This window comes from Xenopus tropicalis, chromosome 3, assembly GCF_000004195.4.
Source record: "Xenopus tropicalis strain Nigerian chromosome 3, UCB_Xtro_10.0, whole genome shotgun sequence".
Lineage (NCBI taxonomy): Eukaryota > Metazoa > Chordata > Amphibia > Anura > Pipidae > Xenopus > Xenopus tropicalis.
The window spans coordinates 61,514,321-61,536,401 of record NC_030679.2 but is presented as its reverse complement, the minus strand read 5'-3'; the positions used below and the strand labels follow the sequence as shown (position 1 = coordinate 61,536,401).

The 22,081-nt window shown below is 40.4% G+C and overlaps 1 protein-coding gene across 3 annotated transcripts; it reads left to right on the top strand.

Moving 5' to 3' along the window:
* Window positions 1-1,268: 1,268 nt before the first annotated feature.
* csrp2 (cysteine and glycine rich protein 2) lies at window positions 1,269-21,031 on the top strand. Of its 3 annotated transcripts, none has more exons than XM_012959034.2 (6): window positions 1,269-1,447; window positions 13,800-13,919; window positions 16,371-16,539; window positions 18,020-18,146; window positions 19,225-19,318; window positions 20,736-21,031. In XM_012959034.2, exons 1-6 carry the CDS (start codon window positions 1,444-1,446, stop codon window positions 20,810-20,812), a joined length of 591 nt encoding a protein of 196 aa, XP_012814488.1. In that variant the 5' UTR covers window positions 1,269-1,443; the 3' UTR covers window positions 20,813-21,031.
* Window positions 21,032-22,081: the final 1,050 nt, after the last annotated feature.

Sequence of the window (22,081 nt, the reverse complement as noted above, 5' to 3'; positions counted from 1 at the left end):
GACAGCATGAGAAAAACATTGCATATATATATATATATATACTACACCTATGTAATACTACACCTATGTAATGTTTTTCTCATGCTGTCCCTTGAAGCCTTGTTATAATATATATATATATATATATATATATATATATATATATATATATATATATATATATATATATATATATATATATTGGTTTGCTGTCCCTGAAGAAGGGCACACAAAACTAACAGAGCTGTCAACCTGACAGCTAGGCCCACTAGGGGAACTGTGGTGCGTCACCAAAAATTTCCCCCCATACTCAGAAGTGACATCACTTATGTCATGCACGCTTATGTATAATCAGGAAAAAAATGGAAATGCATTATAAATTGGTGGGACCACAAAAAATGTAAGATGTGGAAGACTTAAGATCAGGGTATTCACTGTATAACATCCCTGCACAGGGTCGAACTGAGGGCTGCCACCCTGGGGCCCCTCACACCCCCTCAGGGGCTCCCGCTGCCACATACCCCCTACCACCCGCACACACCCCGCTGCTCCCCCAGAGTGCACATATCTGATCCTAGGCGCAATCGAATTTGGGTTGTGGTCACCTTACTTCTTGCAAAGCCAAAAATAAAGGCACAAAATGACCAGTAGTAAACAAAACTTTATAAGTGTGTTTGCAGTGCGGTGCACAAAATTGTATTCCATGGCAACCCGTGGGTCCCAGACCATCAGCGGATTCTGGCAAATACCAGAGGGGCTGCCATAAGTTGCCAAAGACAGCAGGCTGGCGGGAGGGGTGCTATTTGGGCCACTGTGTACTTGAAATGCCAGGGCCTATTTTGAATCCCAGTTCAATCCTCATAGGTCCCATATCCAAAGGGATATGAGTGGCTAAAGTTGCATATTGGAGACCTGGATTTCTGTGATATTATGTGGAAAAGTATCTTCCCCACTCCTCATGTTTCCTGTTATTACCTACTTGTCACACTGAATGGTTTATGTTGATAAAGTTGGCCCAACAACTTATTCTGTTTAAGGAGTTTTTAAGGAGCAGTTACTTATTCATGTGAGGTATAGGTGTTGGATAACTTTGTTTCTTTAACAAATACAGTAACAATTTGAGAAACTATGTAATGCCTTTGTTAAGATCCCCTACTTTGTGTAAAGATCAGAATGCAGTTAGTATAGCAAATATAAAATAAGGGGGAAATTAGAAAAGGAGCAGATAGTTTTAATGAAGCTGCACAGATGCGGGTTGTTGTGTTGCAGCTGCCGGAGCTGTCTGTGCTAATGTCACTGTGAAAGGGCTGGAATGAGCGGCATCTGGCAGTCAGGCTGCTCCTACACTGCTCACACCAACTGGTGCTGCCTAGTTCCAAACTCCTCCCAGCACAAGAATGTTAGAAATAGCCGCAGTTCCCACCTAGTTGCTCATTCAGAAGCTGCGACTTGGTCTGTGCCTGAATGTGTAAGTATTACATACTGCTACCATGTGGGTTCTGGGGAACTAATCGCGCTGGACTGCTTCGCTGAATAACGAGCGCACATCGCCAAGCAGATGGTGTGCAACTACACGTCGCTACCTTTCATCACCTTTTTGGGGGACCGCAGATTGGCTCTCTGTGGCCAATGACTGGCGCTTTGTTCCCACGGTTGGTCGGGGTACAATGCTTCCAGCTATTATTTCAGAGAGAAACTAGTTAGCCGGGTTGCTGAACTGTGAAAACTTCTCGCATCAGCGGGTTGGCGCTGCGCATGACGTGCTGGGATAGTGCGTGACGCCCATGGGAGACACCGGCATGGGGGAGCCCTGGGGCCGGACCCGCTACACATCGACCGGCAGTGGCTGTGCTGACTCCGGGGGTTATTGGTAGTAGCCTGGGCCACCCTTTGGCAGGTACATGCAGGCGGTATCATCCCTTCCCTGAAACCCGTCATGCTAGGCTAGGGCTGCACAGCCCCGTGCTTGTAATTATTATAAGGCGTGTATTTATTCACTCACTATTTGTTTTGCACCCATCCCTGCACCCTTGCGGGGGACATAATCAATGGTAGGGCGCTGCCGAGTCACTGTAGGTAGGTTCTCGGTAGTGAGTGACAGGTTTTCTTGTGGCATAGCACTAATATGTAAAGAAAATCTTTAGCTCTGGTGTGACTGTTTCATTTATCTTACAGTTTTAACCCTTATACATCCTAAGGAATAAAGTAGCTTGCAATGACAATCACAAGATCTAAAGCTCTTGAGCCCTTCAGTTGCTGCAGGTTGAGCGCATTAGGGTGAAGACACATGGGGCTATACTAGTAGCAGCTACTTTTTCAGAGCTCCAGAAAATACCCTACCATAGAAAATACTGAGAATTGCCTCTGCTAAAACACACACAGACAATAATCAGTAAATGAACAGCATTGTCTATTTTAGTAGCCAAGACAAGTAGCAGTTACTAGTAGCTCCATGTCTTTTCACCCCTAGGGGTAGCGGCACACAGCAAGATTAGTTGCCCGCTATAAATTTTTGCCATTGCACTAATCTCCCCAACAGGCAAAAGCTGTAGTGGTGAAAGATCTGAATAGGACAGCTTCACTAAACTCTAGACACCCCTGTTTTAGTGATTTGATAAGATCTTTACATACATAGCAGAGGGGATTTAGTCCCATTTTAACATAGTGTAGAACTTTGGCACAATTAGCGCTGAACTTTGGCATCTGTATTTATCAGTTGCCCAGAAGGCTTTTCAAAAATGGCCAAAGTTACCCTCCGTTTCCCTCTCTGAGAATCTTCTATAAGCATTTGTTTGGCAACTGTCATCTAAAAATGCACACTGCCTTAGCTAAGAAAGGGTTGTGTGCAGGTGTTCTTCCTGTGGGACAAAACTACACAGAGATAAAACCAACCCTTTCTAAAATAAGTTTTTGTGCTCTTGTTATGACGTATTTGTTTTACAATAGACAGTGCTGCTGTGCACTCCTCCCATTCTTTTCTTTGTGCCACCCCTAAAGTACTCAGCGCTGCACATTTGCTGTGTGTATTGGTTTGATCAGCTTTTAACATGCTTTTGCTCTGTATAGTGAAGAAGGCCCTACCTCTATTTACTTATGTTATACTAGCATCCCCTCTATCAGTAGTAGATCCCTTATCTGTTTTGCATGTGTCCCAAACATATTTTTATATAATTTCTAGGAAAACATATCTCTCTGTTCCTTGCATGTATAATATATGCATTAAGTCAGCATGCTTGACAAATTGACACATTTATTAAAGCAGATCAGTGTGCCAATTTATGAGTTTGGTAAATCTGACAGGATTAATACTTACTGCTCTGTAAAAAGTGCTATTCTTTAAAAAAAAAAATGTAAATGTTGTTTATCAGGGAGCCATTTTGTTTGTGACCCTTTTCTCCCAGTCTGGAAGCTTTGCAGAAGACTACAGGGAAATGACTGGTCTGTGCTTCTGCCAGTTATGAATATAAAGCACACATATTTTCTTGTTATTTTAAAGATATGATTGTTTGGATCCATTAACATAGATATATTTTTTAAGTGGAGCAACATACACTCTTTATATAATTTTCATATTTGTTTTGATCCTCAACTCCTTGTTATATCCTTTTCAGCTACTGTTTAGAGGCCAGAAGTGTAGTTGTGATTCTCCCAGAGCTGTGACATGGGTCATTAGTATGACTGTTTTCTGCCACTGGGTTCATTGTTGCGCTGCTGTTGATGCTTTCACGTGAGAAGAACATTAATATCAAGAGTCCTGTTTAAAGGGCTCAGTACATTTTTGTAGCACAGTTTAAATTCTGGTCCGGTGCCCTGCAGTTCATTAGCCTAGATTTTAAATGCCTCAGAGGTGCTGGAAAATTCCCTGGCTGATCACTGAGGTAAGTGCCATTGATGAATGCCAGTGAATGTTTTAAATAGTGGTACGGCCTTATTGAAGCCTGGGGACACATGCCCCTTAGCACAGCTAAAATAAATTATGGAACCATTTAGTTGTTGTATAAAGCTCAGTGTATTACATTTCTTCCCTATTCATTTTTTGAATGCTGGGGTACAGGTTTCTCCACAGGGAAAAATCAACTAATTGCAATTGCTTTTTGTATTGCTACTTTATTGGTTTTTTTTTTTTTTTTTTTTTTTAAATGTTCTGAAAATATCTTTTTTTTACCTTACTAAAAGCAAATGTCTCAGTCAGTACTGGTAATACAGCATATACATGATGTGTGAACAATAGTATGTCTGCAGCTACTACATTTTCTTCTTGGGACAATGTTAAAGAAAACATCCTTTTTGACATCTTGCTGTGTTATGCCAACAAGCTCAAAGGAAACGCTGCAGGAGGAACTCAACTGCTTTACTGTACTTAAGTAGAAAGGGAGGCAAAGCCATAAACCCCTTGATTCCCTTCTATATTCCAGAACAGAAGTGTTGCTGTTGTATGTTTGTAGTTGTTGCAAACCACAAAACTATTGTAGTTTCTTAAAGGAAATGTAAAGCCTACATTTGCCTACAATGTATATCAGTTGGGCACGTCTCCCCCACCCAAATGGCATCATATGTACTGCATGTATCCCTTCCGCTTGCCAGCACCATCACATTTTCCTAAAGCAAATAGCAGTTTTCACCTAGTGGCCATTTTTCCTCTGATACATAATCGGATACATTTAAATCTGCAAACAGCACACACACACACCACACACACACACCCTTATTCAGCATACATTTAATCAAGAATACAGGCTCACACAGGCAAAACTGTCTCTGATAAAAGTTCTGCTTTGTTTGAGCTGAGCTCAGGAGAGAAAGTTTGGAGAAAAAAATTGAAGCAGACAGCTAGAGCTTCTATGGGAATCAGCAATGCCTTCACTGGCTGCTAGACTGGGGGGGGGGGGGCATGTTTAGTAATCTGAGCTTAGAACAACTGAGCATGTCTGGCCAGAAATCAAAGCAAATTCCTGAGGGGGAGGGGTGAGTGGGTTACAGGAGGAGAAGGAAATCTAAGTGATTAAGGGGATGCTGCAGCCTTACCATTAACTTTTGGACTACTAGTGTGGCAGATATTGAAAGATTTCAAAGAGGCTGTTCACTGATTACATTTTTGTGTGTGGCGTTTACATGTCCTTTAAATAATGTGAAATAATATTAAAGAAAAACATGTCAGGAGGCTTTACCTGTAACTAAAGAATTTAAATCCTGTGGATTACCAGCCATGTCTAATCTACAACTACTTTTGTTTTCCAGTGACCAGCTGTTGCTGCAAAATGTGTATTCTCTTGTAATCTTGGGGGTCATTTATTAAAACTGGGCAAATTTGCACCTAGTCAGTAACCCATGGCAATCAATTGTTGATCAGCAATTTTCAGCCAGCTGAAGACAGGTGCAGATTTTCCCGCTGTGTTCATAAATTAGCTTCGCAGTGTGCCATTATGACAGCATATTTGCAATAGTGTATTATAGGAACTAGCTGCCAATGGTTCAGTGTTTTGTTTGCCACCTAGTGATGGCAGTGGGTGGCCCAGTAAGAAGCACCCATCTCAAATATGTTTCAGTGCAGTAATTGTACCACATTTATTGGTATTTTGCTTAATGTGATGCTGATTTTATTTTGAAATAGCATATAGTATAGAGGACTGTTTTTCCTGGGGCCTTGGCATATTAAAGGAACATTAACACCAAAAAAAAGTGTCAAGGTAATTAACCTATAATGTACTGCTGCCCTGCACTGGAAATAGTTGTGTGTTTGCTTCAGAAAGACCATTATAATATATATAAAAGGGTGAAGACACACAGAGCTACTAGTAACAGCTACTTGTCGTGGCTACTAAAAAAGACAATGCTGATCATTTACTGATAATTGTCTCTATGAGTGTTTTAGCAGAGGCAATTCTCAGTATTTTCTATGGCAGGGTATTTTCTGGAGTTTAGTAGCCTTGAAAAGTAGCTGCTACTAGTAGGCCAGCGTGTGTTCACCCTAAACCTTGCTGTGTAGCCAGGGGGCCAGCCATTCAGAAGGGGAAAAGGCACAGGTTAAATAGCAGCTAACAGATAAGCTCTGCAGAATACAATGGCATTTAATCTATTATGTCTGCTATGTAACCTGTGCCTTTTCTCCTTTTTTTCCAGCTTCAATGGCTGCCTTCACAGCTACACAGCAACTTATATATAAACTAAGTTTATAGCAAAGCAAACACACTGGTTTTACCAGTGCAGGGTGACAGTACATTATATTTTAATTACTTTTATTTTTTTGTATTACTGTTCCTTTTAACTAGAGATGCCCTCAGTTGTATGTATTTACATGATTACTGATGTAGACTCCTTAGCTGCAGGGATACCTGTGTTTATAATCTAAGAACTCACGTGAATGTGTCTGGTTTGAAAATGGTGTCAAAAGTATCCTATCCAGTGTAGATAGGGTACCTTCCATATACCATGTTATCAGTTGATTCAGATACACAATAGGTAGATGCCAGTAGGTTTGGAGTGTAGGAATGTAAGCTGTGCACACTGTTGGTTACCTTATGTTTTATACATCAGTAAATGAATAGAATTTTCCTACAGCCCGGAAACCAAAGTTTGGGAACCAAGGCAAAATGCTGTGCAGCTTCAGACTTAGAATAACAATGCAAATAGTTTCTTAGTATTCCAGGCACTGCTGCTTGTGCTGCAAATTGACTGCATAATAAACACCCTTAATATTCAGTCAAACACGCTTGAAAGAAAAGAACTAAATGTAGTCTTTCATAATTTTAAAAAATAAATAAAAATGAGTCTGAGAGGAGCTGCTTGGGAAACGCAAGAAAGATAGCAGCTCAGTCCTGCACTTTTTTTTGTTTTTCATAAAGTGGCTCACACCCATACTGGTAAATTTGGCTTCACTTCTTTTTTAGATTAAAGGAACAGTAACACAAAAAAATGAAAACATTTCAAAGTAAATGAAATATAATGTACTGTTGCCCTGCACTGGTAAAACTGGTGTTTGCTACAGTAACTCTACTATAGCTTATTTAAATATACTTTTGTTACTGTTCCTTTAATAGAAAGTACCAAGAATTGTGATCTAATGGATTAGTTTGTCAGCAGTCATATTCTACTGTGATTTTCAGCTTGTGATCCTCTGGTAGATTGTGAATTTATATTTGGGCACTCCTATCCTAAGCTTGCAGTCAAAGCAGGATCCCATGCTGCAGGGTCCACTAAACCGTTCCCACATTGCAGCTTAAAACTAACAACTTTGTCTTTTTAAGAAAGCATGTTGGAAGCTTATAAGCCTGTGTATCTTTCTGTAACATTATCCAGTTTAGTGTACAATTGTGATTCTGCAGTATGTACAAGTCTCCTAGGGCAGTGCTGTCCAACTTCTACGGTGCCGAGGGCCGGAATTTCTCTAGCATACATGGTGGAGGGCCGCTAATGGCAGCCAGTTTTGACCACTCCCCTTTTTGAAACCACACCTACTTCAAACCACACCTATTTTATCACAATGGTGGTAGCACAGCAAAATCCCAAATGCTTGGTCCTTACTGTGGGGATATCAACCATCATTCATATGTGAAAGAATTATGTCATATTAAGATATACCCTTAAATTCCATGTGCCTCCTCCTCCCCTGTGGATAGCAGTGCAACCCCCAGTACATAATTACACACCTTTGGGACCATTTAATGGCTATTTCCAACTGCTAACAAACTCCCACAACAAACCCCTGCCAGGTTCACCTCCCACAAGCAGCATAGGGCAAGCAGAGTATGGCACACACAGGCAGCACTCTGCCTGTCCTATGCTGTCTGTGTGTGCCATACTCTGCCTGTCCTACCCTGCCTGTGTTGCCATACTCTGCCTGTCCTACCCTGCCTGTGTGTGCCATACTCTGCCTGTCCTACCCTGCCTGTGCGTGCCATACTCTGCCTTCCCTATGCTGCCTGTGTGTGCCATACTCTGCCTGCCCTACCCTGACTGTATGTGCCATACTCTGCCTGCCCTACCCTTCCTGTGTGTGCCATACCCTCCCTGACCTATGCTGCCTGTGTGTGCCATACTCTACCTGCCCTATGCTGGCTGTATGTGCCATACTCTGCCTACAGTACCTATGTCTGAGGTGTGAAGAAGGGAACAATGGGAGTGATTACAGTCTGAGCCTGAGGTGTGAACACTGCAGGGGGTGAACAATGCAGGTATTAAAAGGTGTGAAAAACACAGGGGATTACATTTTTAAACAATACAGAGGGATTACAGCCTGATTCTGAGGTGAGAACTATGCAGGGAGCCAGTTAATCTCAGTACTGATACCATTTAATGCTTACTCAAAGGTAAGCCATCAAAGCAGCCAGACAGGTGGGGGGCCACACAGAGGGGGGTCGCGGGCCGCATGCGGCCCGCGGGCCGCCAGTTGGACAGCACTGTCCTAGGGGAATGAAGGCGCTCAAGGGAAAACTCAGGTTGCAAAACAAAACTCGCCCAACCTGTGGTAATCTGGTTTATTATTTCCATATTAAGTCGGAAATTAATAGAGCAGTAGATTGCAAATCATTTTATCTGAAAGCAGGCATAGATGTAGGAAGGTTATCAAAATTACATTTATTCAAGATAAGGCTTTGATAATGGATGATGGTGCCAATTTACCGTTTCATGCAAAATAGCCATAATCAGGATATTGGCTTAACACAAGTAAGGTGCCTCAACTGTCTCAGTCTGGTGTAAATCTGTTCTTATAGAGTAAAAAATGCTAGGATAAGCACTAGAGCCATAGGCAAGTGTGGGAGTGGGGGTTTACAAATACAGGTGTCTGGAATCTCCTTCCAGACCCAAAACAGGAAATGGGCTGTTTAAACGATGAACATAAAGCTGTAGCATAGCTCATTTCTAGCCCTGCAGGGGTACTTGCTCTTTGCAAGGCAGTGCTGCTAAACGAATTTTCCAGGATAGGAAAATATGTTTTCCTTGTTAAATTAAGCAGAATGTAGAATATGGTAAAAGGCAGTTAAATACTGTTCTTGCCCACCCCTTCCTCTACTGATAGTGCTTTATATGTGTTGTAAGAGAATTTGGGGAGGGGGGGGGGGAAGCTGCAATCGCAGATCATTTCCTTTCAACATTTCTGACACTGGAAAACTAGAACCCTTCTAGATCAATAACAAAATATACCCTAACCAAGTCTAGTTTCCCATAGACACACATTTAAAGTGTGCCCATTTTAGGCTAAGCCCTGCCATTTGAAATAGAACTGTCCTCAAAAAGGGTGATATGATTTACAGTTCTCAAGAACTGCCAAGTACTGATACCCTAATGGCTCGTAATGGCCCGTGATAGCGATTCATGCAGGTGTGCGGCAGGAGGGCATAGGGCATGAACAAAGTGCTTCACTCCTACAGCAGATTTTTCTACTTTTCTTTTTTTTTTTTTTCAGTGTATCAACATAACCTTCAACAGTAAACCTGTTCTACAGCTGATTTTATTGATTTTCAGATGGCTTTGAGAAGGGAGGCACAGCTAACAGTAATGAGAAGGAACTATGCTGTTCTCTTAAAGGAAAACTACACGAGTATTTAACCAACAGATAATTTTTATCTTGATAAGTGACCTGTCAGTAAGAATTGTCCTTTTACATATTTTGACTTCAACTGACATTTTGTGATGGCCTGTATGCTCCCTCAGAGACCACCTGACAGGAAATAATGCAGCTCTAACCAAAGAGACTGAAGACCTCTGGATAAGAGTAGAAAAAAGTTCAGGTGTTAGGAATGCTTTCTTCTTTAGGCTTCCTTCATTCATCTGACTAATTTGTCTGATTCTGTCAGAACACACATCTGATCCAGCTGATTTTTTTTGTCATAGTTTATCTAAAGGAAACATAACAGTATTTGCGTTAACTCCTAAATAGCAGATGTTTTGCTAGAGCACAGACCTTTGTGGCAGTACCATTCATCAGCACATTTATAACTAAATCACACAAACAGGAGCCGAGAGGCCTGCTAGAAGGGGCTGTCTCCAACTGCCTTATAAAATGCCCCCTTTTATAAACTTTCTTTGATTACATTATTTTGGTGTTTGTTGTCATTTAGGCCATTTAAGTAGCCCTCCTCTGTGCGGAGCTACTAGTAGCAGCTACTTATCACAGCTACTAAAATAGACAATGCTGATCATTTACTTATAACTGTCACTACATTTGTTTTAGCAGAGGCGATTCTCAGTATTGTCTATGGCGAGGTATTTTCTGGCCGAGACAAGTAGCTTCTACTAAGTAGCTCTGTGTGTCTTCACCCTTAAACAGGTCTGATATTTGTATTGTTTCCTGGTGCTTTACTGCAAAGTCTGACTGATAAAAAATGAAAAATAGCGGTTGTTCTAGTAAATCCGTTTTCCTCTGATGTATGTCATCTGCTGCTGGGTAGTTCAGCCAAATACTTAGTTAAAATAAAAGGAATGTTAATCTTTGAGCTCTGCTGTGACAGGCAAACATTTGAGACAAACTGGAACACGTCATCACAAATTGTACAGTATAATTTACTAACCACTTTTCCATTAGCCTGGCACTGACTCTGAAGGACTGCAATCTGCTGTGCTGTTAATAGTGAGTGCACAGACCTTGAAGTATGGGTATTTTTTTCTTTAATGACTCATTCATATCCAGTGTCTGTCTGTCTGGGATCTGCACACTGAGGCACTTCAGCTGCCCGCAGACTGGAGCTCTCTGCTTTTCTCAGTAGCCAGAGCACATTCCTGTTATGGATTCATTCTAAATGTAAAAGGGAGCATAAACCCTCTAGGGAGATGAAATATGCTTAAAGTGCACTTCTAACACTGGCAATTTATTTTTCTAATACTGGTTTTTAGATTTGTCACATTTTGTACAGCTTTTTCCGTACAGCAGCTGTCATTAAGGGCATTCGTTTCGGATACCTGGGGGTAATTGAATATGCAGGCAGCTTCTCTTGAGAAACAGTCTGTGGTATAAAACCCAGTTACTCAACAACAAATTATGTTCAAAGAGTATTTTTTTTTTCTTTAAAAGCCAGTGTGATTGCCTGACGCATATCTTACCCCATTATCAGGGCACCCACTTTGTGCTTTGTTTTTTTTGAAAAAATGAACTAAATGCTTATGTACCAACTTGCAAAGCTCAGTGATGGCAGATGGCCTACCTAGGACCTGCCTTTGGGGAGGGAAGAAGAATGAAAAAAATAAGGGACATGAGAAGGGGGGAAAAAAGTATAGTGGCAGAGCACGAAAGGATAAAAGGCGGTGTAAAAAGAAGGGGGATAGGAGAACTGCAGAAGGGAGAGAAAATTGCAGAGGAAAAAAATGAAAAGAGGAGAGCAGAGGACAAAGGGTGAGCTAATATTGGAGAGAACAGTGGTGTTACATGTGGACATTTGGTATTCTTTTAATTATATAATCCGCCATGTTTACTGTTTGGAGCATGTAGGGAAGTAATGAAGCCATTCCTTTGATTTGAATGTATGCTTTGAGTCGTTGTCATGCTGAAAGATGAAGTTCCTCCTCATGTTCAGCTTTCTAGCAGAAGCCTGAAGGTTTTTTGCCAATATTGACTGGTATTTGGAACTGTTCAAAATTCCCTCTATCTTAACTAAGGCCCCAGTTCCAGCTGAAGAAAAACAGCCCCAAAGCATGATGCTGCCACCACCATGCTTCACTGTGGGTATGGTGTTCTTTTGGTGATGTTCAGTATTGTTTTTGTGCCAAACATATTTTTTGGAATTATGGCCAAAAAGTTCAACCTTGGTTTCATCAGACCATAACACCTTTTCCCACATGCTTTTGGGAGACTTCAGATGTGTTTTTTGCAAAATGTAGCCTGGCTTGGATGTTTTTCTTCATAAGAAAAGCCTTTCGTCTTGCCACTCTAGCCCATAGCTCAGACATATGAAGAATACGGGAGATTGTTGTCACATGTACCACACAGCCAGTACTTGCCAGATATTCCTGCAGCTCCTTTAATGTTGCTGTAGGCCTCTTGGTAGCCTCCCTGACCTGCTTTCTTCTCGTCTTTTCATCAATTTTGGAGGGACGTCCAGTTCTTGTTAATGTCGCTGTTGTGCCATATTTTCTCCACTTGATGATGACTGTCTTCACTGTGTTCCATGGTATATCTAATGCCTTAGAAATTCTTTTGTACCCTTCTCCTGACTGATATCTTTTAACAATGAGATCCCTCTGATGCTTTGGAAGCTCTCTATGGACCATGGTTTTGCTGTGGGATGAGACCAACTAGAGCAGCTGAACTTTATTTGGGGTTAATCAGAGGCACTTTAAATGATGGCAGGTGTATGCTGACTCCTATTTAACATGAATTTGAATGTGATTGCTTAATTCTGAACGCAGCTACATCTCCAGTTAGAAGAGGGTGTGCACACTTATGCAACCACATTATTTTAGTTTTTTTGGTTTTCTTCCCTCCACCTAAAAGATTTCAGTTTGTTTTTCAATTGAGTGGTACAGTTTATAGGTCACATTAAAGGTGGAAAAAGTTCTGAAATGATTTATCTTTGTCTCAGTTTTGTACAGCACAGGAACCTGACATTTTACCAGGGGTGTGTAGACTTTTTATATTCAATGTATATGTTTGGAACATGAGGACTTTTTTTTCAGATGCACCTTACTGAACAGTCAGACCAATGCTTTGTAGCATGCAGTTCTTTATGGACTATTCTACTGTAATGCTTGAAAAGTACACCACAGGATATAAATGTGGGTCTGAATTTTAAAAAAATAGGAGTGGTCAGTTTTGTGTGCTGCATGTCTCATACTCTTGCTGACCCATACCTTCCTTTTGTCCATACTAATGTCTTTTTTCTGGTGGGTTTTTTGGGGAAGTCTTGCAAAAGGTATTTGAAAGCTTTTTCTGAACATGTTTAAACATTAAAAGAACTTTAGAGCAAAAAGGTAATTTTCTGTATGATTCTATAACCTTCACTCCTCTTATCCACCTTTAATCTACAAACAAAAGAATGTCTGTCTGCTAGTGATCCTGGCCAATGTGCCCTGTAATAAAAAACAAGTTTGGTGAGTGTCATAACATAACTGACAGCTCAGAACATGATATTTTGCATGCATATGAATATATTGCACTTCAGAAAAAATGTTTTAACAATTTGTATCTAATTGTTTGGTATGTGAATGTATATGTATGCCTTTAGGGCGATGACACATAAGGACCTACACATGCACTATCCTTTACCATAAAGTAATGACCATACTCTGTCACCCATGGGTGATGCACAGAATCCACCCCTCCCACCTTCCATTCACTTCAAATTCATACTAGCAGTATCAGAAAATTCCCACTGAAGTCAATAGGAGGCTGCTGGGAATGGTTTCAGGTGCTTCCCTGTTCCCTGCTAAGATACGCCAGCCCAGAAAATGTCCCATAGCCCTAAAACTGAACTCTAGAGAAGGATGTTAATATATGTGTTATAATTTATGGAAAGGGGGAATTATTGTCAATTACAATTGTTTTGTCTTTTAAAGCCACCAGTCTGGTCAAACAACTGTATCACTAATTATATAAGAAGGCTGGTGCGTTTATCAACCAAACAGATTTCAGCATAATGTGTGCTTAAAGGACTTAATAGCTTTTTTTTCCCAACAGAATCCTGCATTGAAATCAGTTTTTCAAAAGAGCAAACAGATTTTGTTATATTTAATTTTGACATGCGGCTAGACATTATCTGAGTTTCCCTGGTGCCTTCAGTCATGTGACTTGTGCTCTGATAAACTTTATATACACTTTACTACTGCACTGAAAGTTGGTTTTTCTATTGATTTTTACAGTTTTTTTTTTTTTCTTTTTCCTTCCCCACCAGCCGTAAAAATGCCCAATTGGGGAGGCGGAAACAAATGTGGAGCCTGTGGCAGTAATGTGTATCATGCTGAGGAAGTTCAGTGTGATGGGAAGAGTTACCACAAATGCTGCTTCCTTTGCAGTAAGTTGGTTTGTGTTGTGCCTTTTACAAATTGTTGATTTCCTTTAGAATAAAGTTCATAAGACCAATTTAAGTCAAACTAAACATTTTATACCAACAGCAATCAAACCACCCATGTCCACTGATAACTGCTTTCTGTTCAATTAAAGGGCAAATGTGCAGGCCGTGGCAAAAGCTCAACTATGCAGGGGTGCCAACCTACAAGCAGAAGCACCTGCTACGTACAGCACACTTTCTGTTCACCCCTATGCCATTAGCCTAAAGCTGTGTGTGACTGCACAGTAGATCGTTGCCATTATTCAGAAAGTTAGCACATATGTTTTGGCAAGGTTCCTGTGGTATACTTGATACTGGTCATTTTTACCCGGTTATCCCTGCAAATAGATTTAACATATCCCTTTATATATAGAAACCAGTATACTTTACATAATTAATTTTAAGGCATACCTTAGGAAAAAATTAAGATATGTCTGGGTAAAGGCTGATTAGTTAATAAAGATAATAAAGTATCTTCATTCTGAGGAGTTTTAACTGTGCATATGCATATTGTCCATAGTTCAGTAAGCCATACCAGCCAATTTGCTTTCATTATCTTAGATCAGTTAATGATCCATGTATATACATTGGTATTAGTTACTGTAATTGGGCAGATTGCACCATGTTACTGCAAGTCGATAATGGTTTCATCTTGATGATGCAGCTAATGTGCATTTATGGCTTAGGTTCATTCTTGCTACTCTAAAATACAATGTAAGCACAATGTGAGCCACTAGCAAGTAGAATGACAGACAGCAGCACAGTCCTCAGATAAAATATTTAATCTTTATTTACTTTGCTTAATAGAGAAGAAAAGGCTAATAAAGAGTTAATCTCGAGCTGCAGGCATACCTTCAGTTGTCTCAGTAGTGCCCTTTAATCTCCCCATATTTCACCTGTTCAGATGATCAGAAGCCAAACAGGAAGAAAAAACGCTGAGCTGTGTAAAGAAAGTTCCCATAATGCCTCACTCCTGCACAGACACCCAGACCAAGTGTACATCCTCCGTTTGTAAGACTGAGTCAGCTTTATGCTGATTGGCTCAGATCCACATTCCTAAGGGGGGGGGGAGTGAGCTGTTGGCATTCGTGAGGGAGGGGGGAGCAGGAGAGAGGAGAAAGTAGAAAGCTGCATGTCTCTGGCACGTGAATTACAGACAAAAGAAACCTTTTGACAGAGAACTCAGTGCAGCATTTCTGTGAGTGCTTATGGCTGTATTTACATAGGCCTTTCTGATAAAGCTTACTTAGTTTTTACCTTTCTTTCTCCTTTAAAACAATTAACAGGGCTAGGGCCTTATGCATTTTGGGTGCTTCTGCCCTTAAAGTGTACCTATCACCCCTATATTGTTTTCCCCACCAGAGGTGCAGGCTAATGGATCTTGCACAGTTGGGGGAAACAATAGTTTTTGTTGCAAAATATAACCCCTGCCAGTGCTAGGATACCTGCACCAAAGGGAGCTTGCAGTGCGGGTGGCCATGTTGTTTGGTGCTCACTCGTCACATGGAGTGCTGGATGCGACTCATCCTACTACATCACAGGCATGTGATGAGTTGTGGCAGTCACTCATTATGCATGTCCCCCCGGGTAGCCTATCGCTGGCTGGGCCTTTTTTTTTTTTTTTTTTCTTCCAAAGAAAAACTGATTGTTTTCCCTATTCCAAATGTGGGTTGTATTAGCCTGCACCTCTGGTAGGGAAATAATATCGGGGTGATAGCTGCCCTTTAATCATAGCCATGTGAGCCAATAGCCAATGCTGGCCAGTAGCACAGTGAATCAGAAGAGATACAGGTATAGGACCCATTATCCAGAATGCACGGGACCAAGGGTATTCCGGATAAGGGGTCTTTCCGTAATTTGGATCTCAATACCTTAAGTCTACTAAAAAATCAATAAAACATTAATTAAACCCAATAGGATTGTTTTGCATCCAATAAGGATTAATTATATCTTAGTTGGAATCAATTACAAGGTTCTGTTTTTTTTCTACATAGAAAAAGGAAATCAGTTTTAAAATTCTGAATTATTTGATTAAAATGGAGTCTATGGGAGACGGGCATTCCGTAATTCGGAGCTTTCTGGATAACGGGTTTCCGGATAAGGGGTCCGATACCTGTACTAGAATATGAAAGCGCCGAAATTGCACGACCTCTGTATGGCATATGAAGCACAAATCTATTTCTGTTTAGTCTCTGCCCTGGGGATGTTAAACTGAAATATTGTGATTGAGACTTTTCAGTTAAACGGCGAAATATGTTTGTGCAGCCTGAATCAGAACCAACACTTCTTTTCCATTTATTAAATGTCACTGTAACAATATCCTTCAAAGAAAGCTAGAGCTGACTTTGCTCGCAATGACTGCACTTTCATTCTACAGTTTACATTTTGTAATACTTTTTTGCTTATTTGCCCTAGTGGTGTGCAGAAAAAATCTGGACAGCACAACTGTAGCCATTCACGATAATGAAATTTATTGTCGATCATGTTATGGGAAAAAATATGGTCCAAAAGGATATGGATATGGCCAAGGAGCTGGCACTCTGAATATGGACAGAGGGGAAAGACTTGGCATAAAACCAGAGGAGTAAGTAGCCAATATGGGTTTTTTTTTTTTTTACCTTATTAAGTAAGCTGATGCTGAATGCTCATGGGAATGGTTTTTGACTGACTTTACAAATTTGAAACACCTACTCTCCATTCACAATTTCTTTTTCCCAATTACTATAGCAGCCAATCAGATATTTGTTTTCATTAGTCTAAATCTAGCTTTCATTTATAGACTTGCACATGCAGTGAAGTTGCCAAAATATTGGATCTTTCTCAATTTGACATCATTAATGTGGTGGGCCAAGTGATGTGACTGATGTCATTATTTGGCCCCCTAACCTATGCAGTCCTTGCCAAATGGGATTTTTCTGTCTTTGCAGGAGGAACCTGGCTGTGCCCCTATAGCAGGGGTGGGCAAACTACGGCCCGCGGGCCACATCCGGCCCGTCAGCCCTTTCAATCCGGCCCGCCGTCTCCGGCCCCCTTAAAAGAATGACGGGCTCTGATTGGTTGCGCCCCGTGCGTGCGCACAGCGTCAGCACGCACGGGGCGCAACCATATAAAAGAATGCACTGGGGAGCCGGGGAACAGAAGGACGGGACAGAGGAAGCAGCGGGTCGTTGGGGGGGAGCTGAGAGGCCCCATAATTTTTGATGGCAGCCCCGGGCGTAACGCTGTCCCGGCCCGGTCCGGCCCGTATGTTAGTTAATGTGGCCCCTGAGCTAAAAAGTTTGCCCACCCCTGCCCTATAGATAATCTGTTGGGAGGCTGCTGTTTTGGGTTGTGAGTGGCTAAGTTAGCTGCCAATACCAGTCTATGTATGGTATAATAAATACATAGGATTTAAGGCTGTTCTGACGGTAACTTTCCAGCTTAGTAGCGATCCACTGACTTTATAAAGCATTAAAACAAGTTTGTTAAACTTCAGTAGGTATAAATTAAGGCCAGGTTACCGAGTGATTGTTTTTACTCATGTCATGCACATGTTACATTCACTTGTTCAATATCTGTCCAGCCAGGCAGCAATCTTAGGTCAGTGGCACATAGTTCAGTATGCTAATATATCTGCAGGGGTTATTCATATTGGTATAGTACAATTAATAGTGATTAAAATCACTTGCCTGATTCCGGGGGCTGGTGGATGAGCTTTTATAGAAATACTGGGTTGGTGCAGTTTTCTGCTAACAGGAACACCAACCTGGGGTATCAGGGAAGCTATTACAATCACTGGGGGAGGTGCCTAATGCTTTGGCAACCTCCAGTGATTATATCTTTAGTTCTCCTTTAAGACTACTTGTAAAACTACCCTGTTTGGAATCTGCTGATAACATTGCCTTCTTTATTCACTATCTGGGCGAACCACACAATCAGAATACTCGCTGTAAAACGTGCAAAATATGTCAGGAAATAGGGGTTCAGTAGAATTTGTAAATATCACAGGTGTTGTGTTTTTTTCAGGTTAGTAAGAAGGAGTAGTAACTGTGCAGAGCTTGGTTTTAATTGTTCTTTATTTACAGAAATTTGGCGCGTCAGAATACCAGTTCAAATCCTTCTAAGTTTGCTCAAAAGTTTGGAGGCGCTGAGAAGTGTCCTAGATGCAATGAATCCGTATATGCCGCAGAGAAAATAATGGGAGCTGGAAAGGTAAAGTGTACAAAGCTATGTTATATGGATCAGTGTGGCAGATTCTTTCTAGCATGAATAAGCCCCTCCTTGGGGGGGGGGGGTGACTTGGAACCTTTGATTTTGGCCATGTAAGTTCTTAACCCTTCTGCTGTCTTAAGGAACAGTAACACCAAAAATTTAAAGAGAATAAAAAAAATAAATAAAAGTTGTGTGTTTGCTTCAAATCCTTACTATAGTTTATATAAACAAAGCTGCTGTGTAGCCATGGGGGCATCCATTCACTTGAAAAAAAGGAGAAAAGGCACAGGTTACATAGAAGAAAACAGATAATCTGTGGGTTTTTTTTTTTTTTTTTTTTATAGCAAAAACACAACTTTCACCAGTGCAGGGCAACAGTACATTATATTTGAATTGTTTTAAAACATTTTTTATTTTTTTTGGTGTTACTGTTCCTTTAAGCAAATATTTTTGGTACTGTATAGGTTGTGTCCCATAATGTTTGTAGTCAAAGGATATCTGCAGCAGGTTTTTGTTTTTGTTTGTTTTTAACTAAAGCACCTTAACAAATGCTGCAATCAATTTATAAAGCTGCTAAAAAACACAGGTACAGAAAGCTATGTTATAACAGCCATTTCCCACCAAACATTCCCAATATATCCGAGATCTTCCCCGAGTCCGTGTCCTAGTGTATGTCCTTTTAGTTAACTGTGCATGTACCACTCTAGCTGTGCTGATCCATGTACACAAAATCTTCACACAAGGGGTCACACAGTAGTCTTGTGAAACAGGGCCTGTTAATAATGTATGGGATAGAATCGTCTCTGGACATACTAGATCAATACCCACGATTATACTATTAAATGATACATAGGCCCTTCCTTCCCTAGGCAGGCATATGACCCATTTTTATAAGCCAGTAATTACCCACTCAGTCACCTCCCTAGGCAGGAAACTTGACACAACCTGCATGTGTATGTCAAGCCACAGACATAAGCTGTCATCAGTGAAGTTTATATAAACTTGGCCTGGTATTATCTTTTCCCCATCCTTCCCCACCCTTTCTTGTGTGTAATACAATATACAATCTTCCCTTCAGCCCTGGCACAAGAACTGCTTCAGGTGTGCAAAGTGTGGGAAGAGTCTAGAATCTACAACACTGACTGAAAAAGAAGGTGAAATCTATTGCAAAGGTGAGTTGGTTATCGTGTCTTTCCTGTATTGGCCACTATCCGTATTCTGATGTATTTGTTCTAGGAAAGATGTTGAATAGAACATGACTTATTTGTAAATGATTGTAAATAATCTGTTAATGTATGAAGGCTCAGTAATGGGATATCCATAAATCTGCTTTTGTTATTGATCGAGATAAACAGAACTGCAGGTTGTTCCTATACCCAAACATATACCTGAAAAAAATCCTGCTTTGCTTAAATGACTGTTATAAATACTCATTTACCTTTTTGTTTTTCTCTAATGCAACAGCGAATGGCATTGTTTTGCTTCTGCAAACATGTAACTGACCCATCTTGCAGTTTTACATTGCTATGGGTTAAAATCAACTTGTATAGGTATGGTAACTGTTATCCAGAAAACCCCAGTTCCCAAGCATTCTGGATAAGTGGTCTTTCCGTAATTTGGATAACCATACTAAAAACATAAACGATAAACTCAACCGGATTGTTTTGCCTCCAATAAGCATTAACTATAAGGCATTGTTTGTTTTGTTTTTTTGTTTTGTTTTTTCAATTAAAGAGAAAAAAGATTTGTTAAGAAAAAATATTTTTTTTTATATATTTTTTAAATATTAAAGCAAAATTTTATTTGATTAAAATGGAGTCTATGGGAGATTGCCTTCCTGTATAATGGGTCCTATACCTATAGTATGGTGTAAGATATATTGGCAGCAGTTAGAAAGTGTGAATATTTGATGACTGAGAGGCCCTGAATAGAAAGCCAAGCAATTTAAGCTAAAGGCAGGATTGAGGAGGAATACCATTTAGAAACAAATTAAAAAAAAAAATGACCAGTTTCAAAGCTTAAAGAAGATTAATTATATAACATACTAAAAGCTAATTTTATGGTGAACCTCCCTTTTTATATTGCCATTGTTAAAGCTGGCACATCTGCAAAACATTGTGCGCAAGGGAAAGCATGGCTTGCAGAAATACCTAGCAATGGAAACATATAGACTCTGTAGACAAAGACACTAGCATAACGATTTCACTGTATCAGGGCAGAATAAATGTAGAAACTGCAGACTTCAAGTTCTGGTTTACAGCAGTAATACGATTCATAGTAATATGAGTGAGAAACTCTTACCGCAGTAGGAAAATTTGGAGCTTGCTTATAATTAAAGGACCCCAGTAATCAATGGATCCTAGTAGCTTGTAGGACTCGCTGGAGGGAAATTTTACCCAGGGGATTAGCATGTAGGTTGTTGCTTTGGTGAAAAGATAAATTTTTTGTGACAGAATAACAATGAACTAAATATGATGGCTTTGCAAACCTGAAAAAGTTGGGTAACTTATATAAAAGTTATACTTATTAAACATGACACTAAATAAAAAGGGTCAGTCTCTCTAACTGAACCTTTGTGCTCTCTCCTAGCTTGCTATGCAAAGAACTTTGGGCCCAAAGGATTTGGTTATGGCCAGGGAGCGGGTGCCCTAGTTCATGCCCAGTGAAGGAGGATGCAGCTTGTTCTGTAGACAACACAACATTCCATGAACCCTGGTATTTCCTTGAAACTAAGCAGCGATTAATTCCAACCTGTACTAATCACTGTGACACTTTACATGTATTTGTTATACTGAGGAACTTTCATACAACCTATAATTATACTTTCTCCGTAACACTGTGTTTGATAATCGGATGTTTCAATAAAGTATGTTTTTTTCCTGTTGCAGAGTTGCATTGTGCTTTGTTTTGGTCAGCTCTGGCCTCATAACTTTCAAGATTTTATAGAGTGCTCTGTATAACACTGCAAAATGTCTTGTCATAAGTAACACACAATCATATTGCTTTCATTTTAGAGCACCGAATATTATATACAGAGGCACCAAAGGTGTCTGGCTTAAATTCTTCTTTACCAGTGCAGAAAACCAGATATTACAATTCTATAACTCAGGGGATCCCCAACCTTTTAAAACCACGAGCCACATTCAAATGGAAAATGTGTTGGGGAGCAACAGAAGCATAAAAAAGTTCCAGGGGTGCCAAATAAGAGTGATGCTTGGCTATTTGGTAGCCCCTGTAGTTCAATAGAATACTCCAAAGTGCCATCTTCTGCTTTAGACTTAGTGATGAGGTGTTATGAGGAAAAGAAAGTGAAGAAAAAAAATAGTGTTATACTGTTAGTTACTTTGCAATGTGCACTCCAATGTGCTTTTTAACACCAGTTATAACTTTTACTTATATCACCCTTTTGTGCCCAGTTGTGATATCCCTTTCCAATTGCCAATCTTCTTACAGACCCCCTTGGGTTTATATGACATTCAGTTGATTCACTTTTAGCTCACAAATGGGTTCCCACCTCATACCACTTCTCGTAGGTAAATTTCCAACTTTAGGTTAATTTCATGATTTATCCATTTTCCTTCCCCTTCTGTGCACTTACTGTGGGATAAATGCATACGCCATGTGTGTAAAAACTTAATTACTTTAATACAGATAAAACATCCCAATACACTCACAAACAGAGTATAGGATGCACGTGTCAAGAGTCACTGGTATGGATCAGGTGGCTGCTCCTTTCTCTTTACCTGTTCGCGACCTGCAGTGTCGCTCCAGGGTTGAGCAGTCCTGCTCTGTTTAGTGCTCCTCTCCACGTCCTCTCTCACCGTTGACGCGCTTCGCCACTTCCGGCTTCCTCCTTTGGTAGCCCCTATGTGGACTGGCAGCCTATAGAAGGCTCTTTTTGGCATTAAACTGGGTTTTTATACAACTTATTACTT